General features: G+C 39.1%; 1 protein-coding gene across 4 annotated transcripts in view; it reads left to right on the forward strand.

The window, feature by feature from the left end:
- CDC14A (cell division cycle 14A) overlaps positions 1-21,947 on the forward strand; it is a 191,020-nt gene that overhangs the window by 55,540 nt on the left and 113,533 nt on the right. For all 4 annotated transcript variants that reach the window (XM_037500698.2, XM_037500699.2, XM_037500697.2 and 1 more), the window contains one exon: positions 15,370-15,449. In XM_037500698.2, coding sequence (XP_037356595.1) covers positions 15,370-15,449 — 80 coding nt within the window. The remainder of the gene's footprint in view (positions 1-15,369; positions 15,450-21,947) is intronic.

Raw genomic sequence — 21,947 nt, forward strand, 5'->3', positions numbered from 1 at the left:
TTTCTACTGTATTTCATAACGCTCCTGTAACCTTCAGTGCGTAATAAATGCTCTTTATTCATTTTGATAGGAATAGGCTGTGTTGTTTCCCACTCCCTTTCTGTCTGGTTCATTTATTCATTCTCTCACGAATAAGTAAGTACTGAGTAGCTGTGGAAGATACTCTTCTGGGCTCTAAGTCTATCACAATGACCAAGAGAGAAAAATCCCTGTCCTCAGAGGGCTCATATTCTGGGGGGAGACAAAGACAATAATAACAAATTTCTGTGCAGATATGTGGGTGTGGCCACTTCACATGGAAATTCAGAGAAGCCCTCTTTGAGGGAGGACAATCAAACCGATAAAAAGGGAGAACATCCTAGGGAGAGCTAATTGCATAAACAAAGACATTAAGGTGGGGATGAACTTTATATGACTGAGCAGCCAAGAGCACATGTGTGTGGCTGGGGCATAGAGGGTGAAGAGGATAATGTGGGCGATGAGGTGTGAGGTCTTGGCAGGGCTTGTATGTGAGGGAAGAGTTTGGATTTTATTCTCTGTGACATGGGAAGCTGCTGGAGAATTGAAACGAACTGATTTGCACTTATCCATGTGCTTTTCCCTCCCCTGGTTGGACCCCCTCCACCCACCTGTGTGCCTCAGATTTGTGCTCAGCTTGCAAGTTTAAAAAGACTTTTTAAACTAATCCTTTAGAACTCCAGGCTCTCATTGAAGTTTACCCCCGTGTTTCAAGTTTCTCTTTTGCTGCAGTGCCATGTGATCTGATTATTTACATGTCTGCGCTCCTTTTTATTCTTCATTTTTATTTTTAATTTTTTTAAAGATTATTTACACATACAAGAACTGGGGTACAGGCCAGAAGTGTGGGGGGTGAGAGGATTCACCAGAGACAGGGTGGGGAACAACAGGTGGATCAACTGAAATACACTGGCTGAGGGAAGCAGTGCGTGAGCCAGGAGAGGTCTGCTGTGCCATGTGGGTAGCTCCCTGGCTGGAATCGAACTCTTGCAGCAGTGGCTGCGAACAGCTACATAGGTTGCATCTTAACCCCTTGCACCACCAGGGAGGCCCTGTCTTCAATTTTATATCCCTAAAATATAACTGGAAGCCTACAATTAGACAAATGAATAAAGAGATGGATTTGTCTCATGGGTGTCAAAGATGTTGGCAAAGTATGTGGTGTTTTGGGGTTTCACTGAAAATGTCAGTCTCCTTATATCAACTATCACTTAAAGTGGCAGGAACTGTGGTGAAGGACTGTGGGTGCTAGGTGTGGTTGGTGTGGTGTGGTAACCTATCTGAAGAGGTGTGATCCATACCTCTGAATACAGTATTGTAAAGCAGTTACCTCAATTAAAAAGTAATAAACTATAGAGCTTCCATATGATCCAGCAATTCCACTCCTAGGTATTTACCCAAAGGACACAGAAACATCAATTCCAAAGAGCACCTGCACCCCTATGTTTATAGCAGCACTGTTTACAATAGCTAAGCTTTGGAAACAGCCCAAATGCCCAAAAATAGATGACTGGATCAAGAAGATGTGGTACATATACACCATGGAATATTACTCAGCAATCAAAAAAGATAAACACATGCAATTTGCAGCAACATGGATGGCGCTGGAAGGGATCATGCTCAGCGAAATAAGCCAAAAAGAAAAAGAAAAATACCGGATGGTCTCACTCATAGCAGGAATCTAGAAAACCTAAATAAGGGACCAGGAAAATGAATATAAGAAAGTGAAAATCAAAATCAACAAAAAACTATGAACCAGAGACACTTTTTGGGGGGTGGGGGCCGGGAGGGGAGGGATTGGGGTCAGAATGGGGCGTTTGCAATTGTATGGGGGAATATAAAAATAAAATTTATTATTTAAAAAAAAAAGTAATAAACTAGAACAATAACGTTAAGGGAACAATAGTACTTGTTCTGTGATATAATTCAGGTATTTAGTCTTCTGATTTCTAATAGTTGTTCTCTACCATAATTATGGATCAGAAATATTTGTAGACCAAACCTCTCATTTCTGGTGAATTAGAGTTGCAGATGGGAGAAGTCAGGATATTTATATCTTAAATAGCTTTAAAGGTTTTTCTGAGGAATGTTTGAAGTTGGAATGCCCTGGCTTAGAAGATCGCAGTAACACACAGGAGATATCTGTGAGGTCAGGTAACCATCCCTACTACCTGGTGCTAGTCAATCTTTTCAATGAAGAAAGGAATCACCTGTGTGTAGAACTCTAGCATATTCTCTGTGCATCTCTCTGTGCATCTTGCTCTTTTTTCTTTCTCATTTTCCTTACTGCAAGTAAATCTACAGCATAAATCCTACTGCTGATCAGAGGATGAGGGTGAGTAATCACTGACTAGGGCTGAAGTGGTGTTTTCTGAAAGTAGTGAGATCTATCTATAGTGACTTGGAAGGGAAGGGAAATTCTCAGTAGCTATGGGGAAGGTGGACTTCCTGTATATTATATCTGTCGGGTGTGTGTATACAGTACATCTTTTAGTTGGATCTAAGGTACTCTATTTAACTTGGAGTCGCCTTCACTTGTTTCAGTTCTGTTGTTCATGAAATTAGGTATTTAGGGAACATGATTACATCTTATCTGTGCACCTTCAAGAATGATTAATTCTATTATGTTCTTTTTTTTTTTTTTTTTTTTTTATAGAGGCATGCTTTATTTATTTGTTTGCTGGTTTCTTTGTTTGTTTTGTGTATACATGCACTGGGTACAGTCAGAAGCGCGGGAGGGCGAGAGAATTCACCAGAGCGGGGAGCAGAGCAGGCAGAAGGACCGAAGTACACTGCTGAGGGGAGCAGCGGGCGGCAGGAGAGGTCTACGCGCCATGTGGGACCCTCCTCCGGTGGCCGGGGAGCAGCCGGGGATCGAACCGGCGCCGCAGAGGCCGCGCGCAGCTTCGCAACCCAGCGCTCAACCGCTGCGCCACCAGGGAGGCCCTCTATTATGTTCTTAAAGGGCAATTCTGTCATGTGACATATGTTTGAACAGTTTGGGCTTAATGCTCAGTAAAGTTGCCACAGAATTCTTCTGTAAGCACCTGACTGATAGGCAAAGCTCTTGTTTCTCTTGCTCTCTCTAAGCAACAACTCTTTGTAAATACTGAAAGAGAACAACCAGTTCCTTGTTTGTGTTCATTGTTGATTTTCTATTCTTGAGTTAATTCAAAGAACAGTCGCTTACAAGTTACTAAGAGATTCTACATCTGAGATTTAATTTACATACTGTGTGGCTTCTGTCTTAGAAGTTTGGATAATATCACACATACAAACTCCTTCAATTTGAAAAAGAATAGGATCACTATTTTGGTCTCTTGGGTACATACTTGAGTTACCAAATGGAGTACAATGAATTGTCTGGTCTACTTTGAAGCTGTTAACATACATAGAAGCCAGCCACTCTTGGGCCTTACTGCCCTGCCACTAGAGCTGTGTTCTATCCCTGGCAAGTTTGGCAGTCTACCTCCTGTGCACATGCAGAAGGTTTTGGACCTGTCTCATTCATTTTTCTTCCCAATTATTTCTTTCCAGTTACATCAAGAAAATTTTCTTCTTTCATGTATTAGTTTCTCCCATTGCCTCAGATTTGAAATCAGTCCTAATTTTAATGCCAAATTTTGAGAAAAGGTATGCATTTCAAAGTGAATTTAGCTATACTAAAGTACCAAAGAAAACATTTAAAATAATTCAGTGCTCACTTTAGAGTTGTTAGAAACATGTCTTGATTTCCTCATGTTTCCCTAGTCTAGCCTTTCTTCAAATAATAGAATTGAGGAAAGAGAATTTAAATAGCAAACAGACTTATATAACTTGATTACTTTGTTTTAGTTTTTGAAATAAGATTTTCTATATTATATTTAGATATATGCTGAAATTATATATGCTGGATTAAATATGGGATATTTAATCATTTTTGGATTAGACTAGGAAACTAGCAGCCATAAGATCTTTATAATTGGGAAAATATTTTCACATACCCAAATACTAGCCTTTATAAATAAATTTTTGGAATATAATTATTTGCAAGGCAAGGACTTTCTGAATTGGTGGTAGGTGGAAGAAGGCTGAAACATTGCTTCTTGGTCTTTCAAAGTTGATCTGTCATTGGCCTCTTCATCATACATAAAGTTGTGGTTCTTTGCCTTCTGAGCTTGATCAGATTGTCTTCAGCTTAAAGAACACACTCTTCTTTAATTTGAAAGTTACTGTGAAATAAAACTCATACTTTAAAGCACTGAAACTCAGCATGAATAGTTGTTAACTGGAAAATGAAGTCTTAGTGATACTTAGAGAGCTTATTAGATAATCAAAGTGAAAATTCTAACCCAGGAAGCAATCTGCCCAATTTCTCTCTGTGAGAACTGTTTCAGCAAACAGAGAAATTAGTTGCTATAGGTAGAAGCAGTGAGTCATTGACAATGGAAATGTAATTATTCTTGTAGGGTGGTGTTGCTTTTAGGTCTAAGTTGTCCCAACCCAAAGATGCAGATGCTATCTCTACACAGACCTTTGAAAGCAATGCAGGATTTGATTTCTTTTTTTATTTTTTTAAGATTTATTTTTATTTATGTATGCATACAGGAACTGTAGTTCAGAGGTGTGGGGCGGTGGGGAGGCGGAGTTTGAGAGGATTCACCAAAAACAGAGTGGGGAGCAGAAGAGGCAGATCTACACTGCTGAGGGGAGCAGTGGGCGAGATAGGAGAGGTCTGTTGTGCGTATGTGGGTTAGTTCCCTGGCGGGGATTGAACTCATGCTGCAGAGACTAGTGATAGCTAGATAGTGTTGAGACTTAATCCCTTCAGCCACCTGGGAGGCCCCTGATTTCTTTCTTTCTAAAGAATGCTCTGTGGGGATGCAAAGGCTGGACAACCCCTGTTAAATGTCTTTGACTCCTTAGTCCTCAGTGGGGGTGAAAAGACTGGCTTTACCTGCAGGCATCAGATTCTGCATTGCTGTTTAAAACTTCAAATCTTTGTAGAAATCCTTGCTCTCCTGTCTGCCAGAGCAGGGAGGGGTCATTTCCTGAATATTTTGCACTATGTTTGCAGGTGTTATGAAATAAAACTCATACTGTACCCAGAAGCAAGTAGTGAAACTCAGCATGAAGAGTTTTTAACATGAAACCATTTCATTTGAGGTGTGTATTATTCAGATGATACTCAGAGCAAGTCTGTTTTTGTGTTTTCTACAGAGACGACCTTCTGGTGTCAAATGAGAGCTGCCATATTGGGTTATGTTTACTTGTGAATTGTAATGTAACAGCCATATTTGAGACTAGACTCTCAAGTATTCTTGGGATCAAATATTTTCTCCTTTAAAGAGTCTTTTTAGACTTCTGTGTGCTGAGAACATTGGCTTAGTGTTTCCTTAGTTTACTTAGAAAGGGACTGGGCTAGTTCAATGTGATATGGCTGGCTAAGTGAAACTCTGTTGGAATGTGAGCTCTCCTTATGCACGAGAAGGCTCTAAGTGTTATTGAGACACCAGTAGCAAGAGTTCTGTATTTGTCCTGGCTGGAGCTCTCAGTTCTGAAGTGATATCTTTTTAGGGGATTATGAAAATTCTGGTTCCCATCAAATTATATAGGAAGACACACATGGCTTATATTGTCTACAATTTTCCTAAATTGCCCATTAAAGACCTCCTTCTGGTTTAACTCAAATTATACTTATGAGGGTGGTAGAGAGAGTATTTCTATTTTGAGTGGATTCTCAAATAAATATAAGAAAGTCCACTGCTTATTCAAACTCCAAATTAAAATGAAAACATAAAGAAATGTCACATATATTTTAGAGCAAATATCACCTCAGCTGAAAAGTATAGTCATTTCTGTACCTGTTCCCTTAAGGATGCCAGATGATTGTTCGGTATTTTTAGGGCAGAAATAAGCAACAGAGATAGAGACCTGACATCAGGTTTTGTCTCATGTCTGTAATTAGTGCTGCCTTGGTATTTGTCAAGCAGATGCATTGTCTTCTACTTTGCAGACTTCATAACCTGTGATTTATAATAGACTCAAACTTGAAGAACAAGAAGAATGACCTACCTTCTTCATAATAGTTTCAAAGACTGTAGGACATAAGATGCATTCATTATTATTCTATTTTAATAAGACTATTTAGTACAACAGATTAAAAATAGACTGTATAAAATACAGGTTGTTTTAAATATACAGTTGCATTTCTGGTTCATAATGAGATTTACCCATCTAATTTGTATGTGATTATTTAACACTGAATATTTTTATTTCCATTAGCAATTAGAACAAACCTAGAATCGGTTGTGCCCATGAGAAATGTTTGCTTTTTTTCCAATTTTTAATTTTGAAGTTGAATGTAGATATTGTTTCCTCAGTCACTGGCTATAATGGGAGGAAATGATTAAGAGGAAAAATGTTACTAAAAATAATAAAATTAAACCTTTTTTTTGTGCTTGTGTATGACAATTCAGACTTAATGCTGTCTTCATGAAAAAGCAATTTTTTTTTTTAATTTCATGTGCTTTTTTTTCTTTTTACATTGTTAATTTGGGCAGTATTTGATTTCTTCCCTAAGGTGTAGTCCCTGGGGATCTCCCACCTCCATAGACCCATGATCCAGCACCATAGGAAAAAGCAGTTTTAAATTAAGTGCCCTAACATTTCAGAAGTCTGAGAATGAAAGTCTTGGGAGCCAAGGAAGAGATTTGAACAGTTTTATGTTTCAGCTCTTTATAGGGTTTCTCACCTCAGAGAATTTTATTTTGTATTTTTATAGATGTTCATTTCAGGGACCTCTGGGGTTCATTCTTTGCAGGTAACTGATAATTGCTTTTTCCCTAAAAACAAACCTAGCCTGATTGTTTTACTCTTTTGTTCACGAGAAGTTCACATAAGGAAAACTGAGCACGACATTGACTCTCTTCTTGTTACATGTATTTTATTGGAGGGGAACATGGGCCACTGCTGAGATCTTCTGAGATTTTGACAATGGGTTTGATAAAACGTGCCAGTGCATTTATTTTGTGGTTGTTGGTATTAGGCCACCAAGAGACCGTTTGAAGAGGCTGAGCTGCAAGTTGGATCAATGTCTGCTTTAAAATGAGAGGGTTGAACTAAATGATAGTCCATCTATTGGGGTTTCAGTACATCATGGTTGTCAGGGATGTTTGCAATCTCATTTTTTTTTTGAAATATTTATTTATGCATACAAGAACCGAGGTACAGGCCAGAGGTGTGGGGCAGTGAGAGGATTCACCAGAGACAGAGTGGGGAACAGAACAGGCAGACTTACTGAAATCCACTGCTGAGGGGAGCAGCGGGCAAGTCAGGAGAGGTCTGCTGCACCATGTGGGTAGCTCCCTGGCTGGGGATCAGACTTGTATTGCAGTGGCTGTGGACAGCTTCATTGATTGCATCTTAACCCCTTGCACCACCAGGGAGGCCCTGCAATCTCATGTTTTGATGTTGGGAAGCATAAAAAGGCTTTTGGGCCAACTTGTCAGAAAGTAAAAACAGGGTGGACTAAAAGTCACATAATTTTACATGTGGTGAGAAGGAGAAAAATGTATTTGGAGGCCAAAGTTTATTTCTTTTCTCTGGCTCGTTGCTTCAGGAGAGCTATGGGCTAGATAGAATTCTGGGCAGTTAATATATATTATTAATTCATTTAATCTTCCCAACAAACAGCCCTATTAGGCAGTTACAGTTGTTATCCCTGCTTCACAGGCAGGCAAATGGAAACACTGAGAATGAATGTATTGTAAGTCTTTTTTTTTTTTTTTTAGATTTATTTATGCATACAAGAGCTGGGGTACAGGCCAGAGATGGGGGGGGTGAGAGGACTCACCAGAGACAGAGCTGGGAGCAGAACAGGCAGATTGAAATACACACACTGCTGAGGGGAGCAGCGGGCAAGTCAGGAGAGGTCTGCTGCGCCATGTGGGTTGCTCCCTGGCCGGCCGGGGATTGAACTCGTGCTGCAGAGGCTGTGGGTCTGCTTCATAGTGCGGTGCTTAACCTTTTACACCACCAGGGAGGCCCTGTATTGTAAGTCTTAAGTGAAAGACCCAGGATTTGAACCCAGGCAGCTTGGCTGAGGACTTGCCTAACCATTATACCCTGTCACCCACTCTCTTGATTGATAGTCAATGTTCTGTGACCATGTCTTTTGTTGTCACGTAAAATGTCCTCTCTCTCTCTGCCATTTGTTCATGCAACCAGCAAGAATTTCAACTGCGGACAGTGTTGCAGGCACATCACTGAACGCTGCAGATACAGAAGAGGCAGAACTTGTTCTCATTGGGCTTATACTTAATTGGTAATACAGACTGAAATCACCACAGAAGTGTGATGACAATCTGGGGGAAGAGTTGGAAGGCTAAGGGCAGGGAACATCAGTCAGTGGTCTGGGCATTGCAGTGACTTAGCGCTGTGGTGTGGAGATGGGTGGGGGCCCCCAACTAAATGCTGCCATGTGCAAGGAAGGCTCAGGTGGTTCCGTCTACCCCACAAGTCGTTTGTCAACCTCCCTTAGAGCTCTTGTTGTTGGTGTCTTTGGCGTCTTAATGAGGTCGCAGACTTTCCCTGCATCCTGACACGTGTCCAGATTCTGTGCAAATTGTGAGTGTGAAGTAAATACACACTGATCACATTGAGGTTGTTTTCTGTTGCACCTCCTGATTCCTGCCTTTTATCATGTGTTGGGAAGGGGCTGAGTGTAGCTTCAGGACTGACACAGGGAAGAAGGGAGAGTGACTGGTCAGGTAATATGTCTTAGCTCTTAAAATACCTGTTTTTTTTTTTTTAAAGATTTATTTATGCATACAAGAACAGGGGTGTAAGCCACAGGTGCCAGGGGAGGGGGGTGAGAGGATTCACCAGAGGAAGTGGGGAACAGAACAGGCAGATTGACTGAAATCCACTGCTGAGGGGAGCAGCGGGCAAGTCAGGAGAGGTCTGCTGTGCCATGTGGGTCAGCTCCCTGGCCGACCGGGGATCAAACTCATGCTGCAGGCTGGCGATAGCTTGATAGTGCTGTCTTTAAATGTGCCACCAGGGAGGCCCTCAGAATACTTTTGATAAGCTAATACAAATCATCTGAGCAATGACTCTTCATTTTATTTATTTTTATTTATTTTTTAATTAAAAATCATTCTCTTTCTTAGTTTCTCTTTTAATACATCAGTGAAGAACTGATTCTACCTAATTTGCTTCTTTCTTTCATACAACTGGGCTCAGAAAGTCACTTTCACTAGCATCCTGGGCATTCCCTCTAAAGTTAACGTGTCACATTTAAAAAATCTCATTTACTGTTTATTAATTAAGCTGAATTAATTCTCTAGGGTGGATATGCTCTTAATACTTTCAAGATTAAAGTAGGTTTTCACTCAATAGGAATTTACCCAGCTACTATCAAACAAGAGGCGTGGTAAGGCTTACAAAGTAGGGAAAAGTTGGTCACTGCATTTAAAGTGCTTTCTAGTTTAGTATCAAGGAAAATCATCACACAGCTGTGAAGGTCCAGCAGGAAGTGGGTAGGAGAGCTGGTGAAGACACAGACAGCCTGACTCCGCTGCACCCTCGCTCTGTGACCTTGAGCGACTGATTCTCAGCATTTCACGGGTAACTTGGAAATGAGGAGATAATAATGAAACCTACCTCAGGGTCACTGTGAGAATTAATGACCCAAATGATGTGAAGTGCTTAGAATAGTGCCTGGCACATGATATAGGCTGTGTACCTTTTTGTTTTTATTATAGTCCTGATAATGTTCTGGTGACTAAGGAGTAAGGGGAAAAAAGGCTTTTGAGCTGAACAAGAAGCACATGGTGGCATTGGTATTTGATTTAGAGCTCAAGAAACAGGGCGAGTTTTAATAGGTAGAGCTGACGGGAAAAGTACTCCAGAAAAAAAATAATGCTGGATGACCTCAAGTATGTTTAGGGGATAGTGAGGAGTCCAGGATGGTGGGAGGGGTTCCTTAAAGAATAATACTAGATTCATCTGGACAGGTGGGTTGGGACCTTACCTTGGGGCAGGGCTGCCAGTCTGCCTGCGCATTTTTGGGGATGATTTCTCTGAAGTTACTGGTGGGGGCAAGACATGTAGGCAGAGACAGGGTGTTAGTCCCAGCATGTAGTAATAAGAAATAAGGTGATGATGATAGTCATGAAAGAAAGGTCAAGTGCAAATTCACTGGGAAACTAGTGAAACTTCAGGGTCCTTAACTTGCTGGGATTCCACTCTCAAGGTCATTGGCGAGACCCTAGAGGTATTTTTGTGAAATCATTATTTTTTTGGCTTCCTTTTTTATTTTAATTTTAGGGCTCCCTTTTTGTTCTTGCATATGTGTGCACATTCTACTTGCCTTCTACCAAACACTCCTGCCAATATATTTTTGTAAAATCAGAAAAGATATTTGTATTCTTTTGCTTTTCTCTCTGAATGATGTTTCAGTGCCCCAAAGCTGAATCCACCCCATAGTGGATAGCGACTATGGAGAAAAAGAAAAAAGCCAGTCTCTGTATTGATTTGATGAAGGTGGACACGTGAAGGGGAGACCAGAGTCCATCATGACTTGAGGTTTTGAGTCTGGCTGACTGAGCATACACAGGGTGAGAAAGGGGCATGCTGGGGAAAACCAATTATGGAGATGTGGCTTCAAAGCAAGCTAGTGTTCTACCCTGGCCAGCTGTACCAGGGACAGAAGCATCTTCTTGCCTCTGCCCATCCTCATCCCCACTGCTGTCTTGCAGGTGTGATCATTTTAAGTTATATGGAGCACTTAAACAACCGTGACTGTTAGTTAATGAACCAGAGTCCAAAGCACATGTGATAGGCATGTGTTCACATTTAGCCCTCTGTGTGTGCTCAACCTACTTGTCTGAAACGTTTAGAGTGCCTCTCGTCTATATGTGATAAATTTTAATGCTTTTCGGCTATTTTCAAGTTGTAACATCTGTTTTCTGGAAACTTCTATTTTGAAGACATTTAGTTGACTCAGAAAATGTTGGAATGCTAAAATTTCACAGCTGGCCTGTCATATTCTAGTGGCAGTACCTGACTGGAAAAGGCTGTTCTAGCATTTGTTTCCTCTTTTATAAACAAGTAAAATATTAAACAAATAACAGGAAATCAAATGCCAGAATTGTAGAATACGCTCTCAGATGGTGGGATCAAAATCCTCGAGAGTGTTTCCACTTTCCAGATCACAAAATAGAAATATAATTAATACAGAGGCACAGACATCATTTAAAAATATATAGAAGTGTTTTTGTGTGTTTTTTTTAGGGGGTGATAATAAAATCTAAAAACAAATGAAAAACACTAGGAATTGAGGTAAATGTCCTTGGGGAAAGACCATTAGCAAATTTGTGACTCAGAGTTTGGTTTAGACTTCTATATTAAGCCATTTGTTATTTTAAGAATCTCCCCTGTGTTTTGGAGAGATAAAACATGGTTGTAAATTATTAAAGCCTCTGAAATTCATATATGTTATTTTTTGACAGGTTTTAAGGATTTAGGGATCCTAGGATTTAGTTGAAAGACATGATTGGGAAGTATTTGTAGATTAATTTTAAGAGGATTTTATTTAACTTCCCACACTGGTGAGCTGGTCTGTGCAGTTGGTCTAACCTTGATATTTGTTTCATTGTTTCTCAGTGTGTGTCAGGTACACACAAACATTGTAAATTTTTTTGGCATTTACATGATTTAATTTTTTTGACATTTCAGACCTTTTCATTTCTCAAAGACCTTTGACCTGTAGATTTGTAGTTTCAAATCTACAATCTGCAGGATTTTTAAAAAACTGTAAATTTTAAGAGTTATGTATTTCAATGTTCATTTATATTTAGACACTAATATTCAACTTACACCAATGATATAAAGCACTTTAGAATAAATTGGTTTATGTTAAAAGAGTGTGTCTAAAGAGAAATGGTTGTACAATACATAGGGACGTGGTAGCAGAGTTGAAAAAGTTGATATGTAACTATTTGGGGTCTGGGAAACATTGGCTTATTGGTAAAGAATGTAAATAACATTAGCTTATAGTATTGTGATTTTATAATGTTAAATAAACATCTTCTAGCTATGGGTAATATATATTAGGATGCTGACTTTTAAAGAAATTTTTATTAAAGAAATTGAACATTATTTGGGTCCTTGGTCCTGGGATCACAGTAATCAAGCATAAAAAATTAATTTTAATTGGTTGACTGCTTGTCAGTGAAAAATAAGAGAACATATGTCAAATGTTATTGTTGAGAAAGTTTCTGGGACTTCCTGGCAAGAGTAGGGTGGTTTTATAAAGTCATGCACATGCTCACTATTCCAGGAACAGACTGATAATAGTGCTTTTCCCAGTTTGCAACGACTGCGCTGTATCTATTGAGATGTGTGGACAGCATGTTATTTTAACCCCCTTAGAAGCAGGGAGGGAAAATTTGGGTATTTAGAAGGTGATTTAAAATTAATTTTATTCAGAAAATACTTAGAAGCAATATTAGAATATCTGGTTAACACATTTTTGAGTATTAAATATAGCCTTTTTTAGGGACAGTCACACATTTAACATTTAGCTGATTTAGTTACTCCACTTTACAAATAAATTAACAGGATATAATGAGGACATAGTAGAAAATATAAAGTAGAAAGCACTCCTTTCTCCCCAGCTCTGTTCCTCAGATACAACTACTGTTAGCAGTTTGAAGGCACCTAAATTTTATTTTGTTACTAATGTTTTCATGTATATATTTACAATATATGATATATTTATTTATAATATATAATATATATATTAAGGTGAAGTCACCTAATTTTGAAAGTCAAGTATAAGGGCAATTTTTAGGAAACTTCTTCCCAGATTTGTGCTTATGTTTTTTTTGCATTGATAATTTTCAAGCAGATGTGATGTGTGGAATCACTGTGGGTCTTAGAATGAGCTGTGTATTCAAATCCTCACTGCATTACAGAGCAGCAATGCCAGTTTGGAAAGTTCCTTACCTTTCTGAGCTTTAGATCTTTCAACAACAAGGCTTAATAAACGTCTTCTTTCTGAAATTTAATCAGACCTAGTTAGCTCTCTTTTTTCTTTTCTCTTTCTCATTTTAATAGGAAATATAGCTAAGAAGACCTGACATCATAATCCGCATCACATCTCCTCTTAGAAAAATGGGAATTTAGTTTTTTGTGACTCCAATATGCAGTCAGTAATGTACTTGTTGATTAGGGCAAGAATATCTCATCGCTCTCCCAAGTGACTGTCATCAGGTTGTAAAAGGTCATTGCCTTTACCTGTCCCTGGAATCTTCCTGGAATTTAGATGGCCTCTGCAGGGTTTCACTTTGCACTTATTAATAATTTAGCACTGGGATAAAAATAAAAACAAAGACTCTCATCTTACTGTGTGAGAACATGGGTCATGTGTGCTAAGTCAAGCTGGTAAGATGAGCAGCAGAACCCTGGGGGGTAGGGAGTCTGAAGAAATATTTCCTGTGGGCTGCTGACTCTCTCCTGCAGAATGACTGCCTCTGAATTAAAGGGAATTAATGTAATTGCTCCCTAGGAGGAAAATGTATTTTTACTTTTCAAAGGTTTGTTGTATAAGCTTTAATTATCTAATCCAAACACAACAGCTTTCTGTAAGCGGCTTTCCCTTTCAGCAGCCACAGGCAACTTTCAAACACTCCTGCATCTTTAGACTTGAAAAAAATCACAGCGTTATAACCAATTCTGTATTATAGATCTACCTGCTGTTTTAATGTTGGTTACTGCAAATGGCCTTCAAAGCTAGGGTGTCAGTGGACTTTTGTAATTATGTGAGTGGCAACTATAGTCATGATTCTTCATTTGTAGAATCTTTGCTATATGCTTTGATGGTGGTTTCATTTTCTGTGCTGTTTTGTTACCTCTTCAATTTACCTTGGTGGGTGTGTGCTTTATCACACCTTGTTTACTTAATATTAGAAGTATCTCGTCTTTATTTTAGTTTTCTTTTTTTGTAGAATGCAGATTTGAGGTGATTTCTAGTCCTGAATTTTTAAAAATAGGTAAAATATAACATATCCATACTAGCTTAAAGCTCCAAGAAGCTCTGTAAGCAGAGAGGTAAACCCTACTTTTAGACAACCAGCACGCTAACATTTCTGTTGTTGAAATGCATAAGGTTTTGATATTATTAAGGAACATATTAGGGAAATAATGCTATTAATTATAAGTGGGAAGGATATTAGGAATCAAGTTTGATTCAAACGATAGCAAAAAAGGACCAGTGCCCTTGGCTCAGAATTAAATGATTAAGTTGCATTTAGAATAAAACCAAACTTTCCCCATGGTTTGTTATTTTCTTCACAATCTGACTACTAATTCCCCCTCCCTCCCTCCCCCTGCCCTAGTCACACCTGTCTCTCTGTCCAACTCACCTGGCTCTCTCCTGCAAGGACCTTGTCCTTATTATCCCCGCTGTCTGGAAAGCTCTTCCTTCTTTCCTTTAGTTCTTCCCCTGGCTCTCCCAGCACATCTTGCCTTAGGGGGGTCCCGACTGCCTTACCTCAAGCCACCCCTGCATTCTCTTTCCAGGACCCTGCTTATTTCCTTTCCAGCACTTACTTTTGTTGATTATCGTCTTATCCCCAGAACAATGTAAATACTATTAAGAGAGGAACCAGTAGACCTGATAGAATGCCTGGCACATATTTTATAGTCAATACGTTGAATAAATGGAAGTTGTTTACTGGTTTTAAGAACACATTTGTTCATTTCTTTAAGATTAATTTGTTATGCTGAACCACAGGGATTAAGTAGCCCCGATAATAAAACCAAGCCAGTATGTTTTTCAATGCTCTTACCTGCATTTATTTCCCCGTTTACTTGTGATTTTATTGAATGTTTAGAGAGCAACACAGGTTTTCATTAGAGCAGAGAGAGAATTCTGTAGACCTCCCAGGCAATTTGTGCTCATGCTGAGAACACCAGGCACTAAATTACCTCCCAGCAATCTGTGAAGGACAGGGAGGTCTGTATTTATCTTTGGTGAGAACACAGTACAATAATGGAGGTACAGTTGTTCTGCTCCCCAAGGGGAAAACCCTGCCATTGTGTCTGTTCATTGTGCCTTGTAAACAGCTCTGGATGGCCAGCCTCGCTTGTGGAGCTGCCCTCTTTCTCTAAGATCCTGCCCAAGCTTCAGCTTCAAGCTGAAAAGGACATTTTGACAGCTCGGTTGCTGTCTAAAGATTAGCATGATCACCCTGACGTTGTCACTCAAAGTGGAAGATGTGAAATGCAGATTTGGTGAGTAATTAAATTTGCTTCGTGTCATTCTTTGGTGGTGTTCTAAATGTCACTATTTATCTGTCTTAGGTAATCTATTTAAAGAAGACACCAGAAGAAGCCTACAGAGCACTCCTATCTGGCTCAAACCCCCCCTACCTTCCATTCAGGTATAACTGCTTGTGAGACTTGAGCTGTAGCACTTTGTGGGACAGCTTATTGCTTTAGAGTTGTATTGCTGGGATTTTTAACTGTCTTATGATCATGATCATGATGGTAAATGGAATGAAATACGATGGTAGCTTTTTCTTTCAGTTTTATAGAATTCCACATTTCCCATATCTAGTAAGAATAAACTATCTTCATCCTTTTAAGAATTATTATTATAATTATTATTACTGCTTTTTCTCTTGAAATGGAAAGCTGTGTGCCTTGACTTTTTTTTAAACTTTTTAAAAATGATTTTTTTAACATTTATTTATATGTTTGTGATTACAAGAAGTGGGGTACAGGCCAGAGGTGTGGGAGGTGAGAGGATTCACCAGAGACACAGAAGGGAGCAGAACAGGCAGATAGACCAAAGTACACTGCTGAGGGGAGCAGCGGGCGAGTCAGGAGAGGTCTGCTGCGCCATGTGGGTAGCTCCCTGGCTGGGGATCATACTCGCGCTGCAGGGGCTGTTGAACAGCTTCACAGCGTTCAACCCCCTGCACCACCAGGGAGGCCCCTGCCTTGACAGTTTAAAGTACAGAGGGCTAATAATCCTGTCAAGATTTGTTCAATTTCAATAATCTGCACCACTGATGCTTCCATTCATTCTTTCATTTCATGAGCATCTATTGAGCTCTGACCAATGTCTGGGGCTGGGATTACAGAACAGGACCCTCGAAGTACCTTTACAAGAGCACGTTTCACAGGGACCCTAAATCATCAGTGTCGCACCCAAATCTAACGTATGTCCTGCAGAAGGCTGTTTCTCATGACAGTGTTGGCAAAGGATATTATGTAAGCTTCGCTGAAGTTCTTTTTAAAAATTTCAGGTGAACATGAATTTGTTTAAAAAGTTGAAGGTAATATACATCAAAACTCCCATAACAGTATCTCTGACAGAATTGGGAATGATGCTACCATGGTTGCCTTTTTGTGTTCAGTTCTATGAGCACATGGATTGCCCGCTGGTGCTGATATCACAATTACCAACAGTAGTGAAAGAAAGCCTGGGGAAGAATGGAGGTGGGCTCTTTGCTTCTCCATCTTTCTTACTCTCCTGTAAACTCACAGAAGGCAGGTCCCAGTGCCTGATGCTTAAAAGTGCCTTTAATAGGGCCTCCCCAGGGGCGCAGCAGTTGAGCGCTGGGTTGCGAAGCTGCCCGGGGCCTCTGCAGCGCTGGTTCGATCCCCGGCTGCTCCCCGGCCACCGGAGGAGGGTCCCACATGGCGCGCAGACCTCTCCTGCCGCCCGCTGCTCCCCTCAGCAGTGTACTTCGGTCCTTCTGCCTGCTCTGCTCCCCCCGCTCTGGCTCTGGTGAATTCTCTCACCCTCCTGCACTTCTGACTGTACCCAGTGCATGTGTGAACAAAACAAACAAACAAATAAATAAAACATGCCTCTATAAAAAAAAAATTAAAAAAAAAGTGCCTTTAATAAAGATCTGAATGAATCAAGAGTAAATCCCATATAGTCCAAGGGATTCTCACCATGATTTCTCAGACTACAGGAGGGAGGAGGGGGTGTTACGCGGCAGAGGGTGGATGGCAAGGTAAGAAGGAGGAGTGTGGAGAAACAGCACCTAGTGTGTGTTTCTCGTGAAATCCAGCAGTGAAGTACTGGGCTTGGGACTGAGAAAATTATCCTCAGTACGGAGTATGGGCTAATTAGCCATTGAAGGGCAGGTAAAAACTTAGAGTCTATATCATAGCAGAGTTTTAATGGCTAAGACAAATTTTTTATTCTACTTGTTCCACTTCAAATCGCTTCTATAATTTGAAAGTGCTTTGTAACATATAATTTGATATTTTAGAAAGGGTTATTGTTTTGGTCAACCTGGGCAATTGTAACAGAGAGGACTTCAGAGTAGGTGGTGGCTTATAAACAACAGAAGTGTATTCCTCACAGTGGTGGACGCTGGATCAGGGTGCCAGCATGGACAAGTCTGGTGAGGCCTCCTTAAGGGTCCAGACTGCTGACTTATCCGTGTACTATGGCATGGGGGAAGGAGGGTGAGAAAGTTCTCTGGGGTCCCTTTTATAAAGGCTCTCATCCCAGTCTTGAGGGCTTCACCTTCATGATATAATCATCTCCCACAGGCCCACCTCCTAATACAATTACAGTGGGCATTAGGGTTTCAATTTATTTGAATTGGGCTGGTGGGCACCAACATTCAATCCATGATGATATTTATCATTCTACCAAAGTTCTAAACAAGCTGGTTATATATATGCTTTGGAGGCAGAGACATTGGACTTGAAGGCTCATTCTTCTCCTTTCTGCCTGTAGTCCTGTGGTTACATAACTGGGGCAAGTTACTTACCCTTGGTCACAGTTTCCTCTTTTGTAAAACAACTTCAGAGCTGTCCCAAGGATTAGATGAGGTAATGCACTTGTCACTGGTAGAGTACCTGGTTTGGTTTTTCTTATTGTTGGTATTATTATTCATATTAATTATTATTATTATTCATATTAATAAGAAGTAACATTATCTACAAGGTTATAAATATAAATATGTATTTTTTTCTAATGATCACTCATTCTAATAGGGACAGGCAAAGCTGTAGGCCCAAAGCAGACAATTGTCTGAAGGACAGGATTGGACTTTCAGTGTGGAACTTAACATAATTTTTAACATAGTATATCATAGTTATACTATGATAGCATAGTATCAACATTGTTGATTTATAATGATCATGTAATGTAATGAAACATGTAATGTCATATACCGGTGTTGTTTTAATAAGAATTGTTTTTAAAAAAGAAAGAAAAGGGTGTATAAAAAAGAAAAAAAAAAGAATTCTGACAGATTTGGGAAAATATCAGATTCATTCACTCACTTATTTTTTAAGGTTTATTTATTTATGCATACAAGAACTAGGGTGTAAGTCAGAGGTGTGGGGGGTGAGAGGATTCACCAGAGACAAAGTGGGGAGCAGAACAGGCAGATGTACTGAAATACATTGCTGAGGGGAGCAGCGGGTGAGACAGGAAAGGTCTGCTGCACCATGTGGGTCAGCTCCCTGGCTGGGGATTGAACTCAGGCCATTATAGTGGGTGGTAGTGCTGAGACTTAACCCTGAGGCCACTAGGGAGTCCCTAAATTTAACTTTTAAAGATTGGTAAGCATTTGGAGATGAACACAGAGGCCATACAGAACAGAGGAGGGGAAGGTAGGCACAGGGTCCCATGGAAAACCCCAACATGATAGGTCTGAGAGTGTTTCAGAAAGCCTCTATGGTGGGAACAATGGCTGTGCTGAGAAGGGGAAAGCTACCGTGAAGGGATTATTGATGCACCTTTTTTGGAGTCTGTGAAGGTTCATTCAATTTGTGTTTTAAATTAGAAAAGTGTTTGTAATCTTTCTGTTGTTATTTTGAAAATAACACCTGGCCCTGTAAATTGTAATGCTTGGTAGCATTTGTAGAGTTGAAGTGCTAGTCAGCAGGCCCCATGGACACTATAGCTGTTTAAAAATTTGAAGTGGAAAGCATTAATTTTCATGCTTATGATATTATTCACTCGGAAGTCAAAGGAGATGGATTTCTGTTTCACTAGCCAGATGAGCCTTGCTATCTTTAATTGCCAATTTAGATGAAGTGGTAGAGAAAGGAAGAAAGAAATTCTTCCTTCAACCATCATTATATTTCAGCTTTTATGTATCAGGTAATTTTTTCCCTGAGAACTAGACCTTTTTAATAACTAATAAGATTAGAGTCGAAAGATAGTAAGAATTCATTACTACTTAATATGGAATTAAGTCATAATTATTACAATTGTATCTTATTTTACCAAATTGCTTTTATTTACATATTTGAAAATATAAATACATTATAATGGCCCAAAACTTAAAAAAAAAATAAAATTTACAGTAAAAATGTTCTGTTTCACTCTTGATTCTCTTCTGGTTAAACCTGGCTCAGTAACTTCTGGTATTAGTTTATTCCATGTCCTTCTAGAGTTTGTTTATGTACATATATGCAAATAATGATAGTTCTTGCTTTTCCATTTTTATCACAAAATGTAGCATATTACATAAAGGATTTGGTGCCTTGATTTTTTTCACTTAATTTATCTTGTATTCATTTCCATATACATAGTTTCCTTCCTCATTTTGACTTAGCTATAAAATGTACAAGAATTCATTTAACCAGTCTTGACAGGTAGAAATTTAAGTCATTTCCTATTATTTTAATTGCAGCTTTTAATTTACATAGTCTCAAATGTATTTTAGAAGAAACTGAGACAATACTGCATGGGAAATTATACTGTTGTTAGAGATTTTAGTCATCTATTTACATGAAGGTATTTATGTAAAAAGGGTGCTTAATGCAAATGTGGGGCATTTTCCTTTATTTAGGTACCTAATACACACTAAAATTTTGATATTGAATGTGACTCTCTACGTTTTATCAGATATAGCTAAGACATAAGGATGTCCAGAGTTGTACATACATTAAATTCTATGTCAAAACTCAGATTGTTCTTAACTCATTCATTTGAAGCAAAAAATACCATATTTTTAATTTAATGAAGAATTTAGTGGAATGAATGCTACTATTTTCCTAGAATTTGACTAAAGAAACTTAATTTTTTCCATCTAATCTAAGACTTGAGTTGGTTAGTCTACAGCTCAGACTGACTAATGTTAGTGCAACATTATAAAGAATCATCTTCAGACTTGTTCTGGTCAGTGTCATTACCTTGGCCTTCATTATAGTCTGGATTCTATTATCCACTAGGTTTTTCACTCATTTGTTGTTAAATTACAGTTTTATCTTCATTGTTTAGATTTTATTTTCAGCCACTACTACATTAACTCTTTAATTTAAAAACTAAGAAGACTTAAAGGAACTTTCATGTAAAGATAGTAAAAATTGTTTTATTTCTTAAACTTTGTAAAAAAATGAAGACTATTGAAAATTTGTTAGTGTGGATGGTGTCTTCATATGCCTGTTGCATTGAATTGCTTATATTCTTATCTTTAATCTAGCCTTTTAGTGTCTTTCTTCATAAAAGGATTTTAAGGCTACTATTAATTTAAATAATAGTATTCTTCATGATTTACCTGCTTACCAAACATTCATCTGAGTAGTCTTTTCTGTATTTTTCTAGAGAGATTTGGCATGTCCTTTGCCTATAAATCCCTATTACATTTTGTTCAGATGCCATTGTCCTTGTTACATACACTCATAAAACAATATTGTATTGTCATTCTCCACCAAATATGGCAGACTCTCTTCTTAAGGGCTGAGATTGGGTTCTCTTCTTATTTGTATGCCAAGGAATATGCACGTTAATTTACTGCCTTTTCTGTGCCAGTCACTGTGATGGTTCCACAGATCTAAAGATGGTTAGAACAAGGAGGTCTCTGCACCAGAGAATTCAGTGTGCCGTTTGTATATGTGTAGTTATGTAAAACAATCACAGTACTGTATAATACTGAGAAAGTTACCTGGGGATTGGAGGAGCTGCTAGGGTAGGTACTACTAAATTTATAGTCTATATAGTAGATCAATCATTTTACAAAGTCATATTAATTACAGTTTGTCTAAGGCCCCACAGACCACTGACACTTATTGGAATTACCAAATTGCTTTCTTGGCAAATCTAAATTCTCAGGTATCATAAAGCAGTTTTTCTGAAAACTCACAAAACATTGAAAAGGTAAGCAATCTAAATTAGATATTGCTTCTCCTATATTTCTTTTGTGCTTTTTAATTCATTTTACACTTACTCTTTCTTTATTGGTCCATGTGTATCTGCTTGTTAACTATTTTTGGTATTGATGATGATTCATAAATTGTTTAAATACCCATTTTTTAAAACAACATATGTAATCAAATGGGACAGTAACACTATACAAATAATAAATAATATCCAGGGACCCAGTTCCGAAGACAAATATAGAAAGCATGTTTAAAAATAATGAATGAGCGCTGGGTGCAAAGCTGCCCGCAGCCTCTGCAGCGCCGGTTCAATCCCGGCTGCTCCCCGGCCTCGGGAGGAGGGTCCCACATGGCGCGCAGACCTCTCCTGCCGCCCACTGCTCCCCTCAGCAGTGTACTTCAGTCCTTCTGCCTGCTCTGCTCCCCGCTCTGGCACTGGTGAATTCTCTCACCCTCCCGCGTACCAGTGCTTGTATGTATCAATCAATCAATCAATAAATAAATCTTAAAAAAAAAAAAAAAATAAAAATAATGACTGGGTGCAAAGGTGAGGTTGAAGTGGGCATGTATTTGTTGAATGTTGCATGTCCCACCTCCAGTTTACAGGTTTTTTTTCCCCTGTGGGTCTCTGCCTGTTAGGTCCAGGATTACAATTTAAAAAAATACTCTTTATTGAGGTAATGTTGGTTTACATTGTTGTTTGTATTTTAGAAGTATAGGATCCCCTCCGTCAGGTGCTGTTAGCATTGTGCACACACCACCAAAGTACCCATCGTCCATCCTGATAGTCC

This window comes from Talpa occidentalis, unplaced genomic scaffold (genome assembly GCF_014898055.3).
Source record: "Talpa occidentalis isolate TD23 unplaced genomic scaffold, MPIMG_talOcc4v2.1 talOcc4.9, whole genome shotgun sequence".
Lineage (NCBI taxonomy): Eukaryota > Metazoa > Chordata > Mammalia > Eulipotyphla > Talpidae > Talpa > Talpa occidentalis.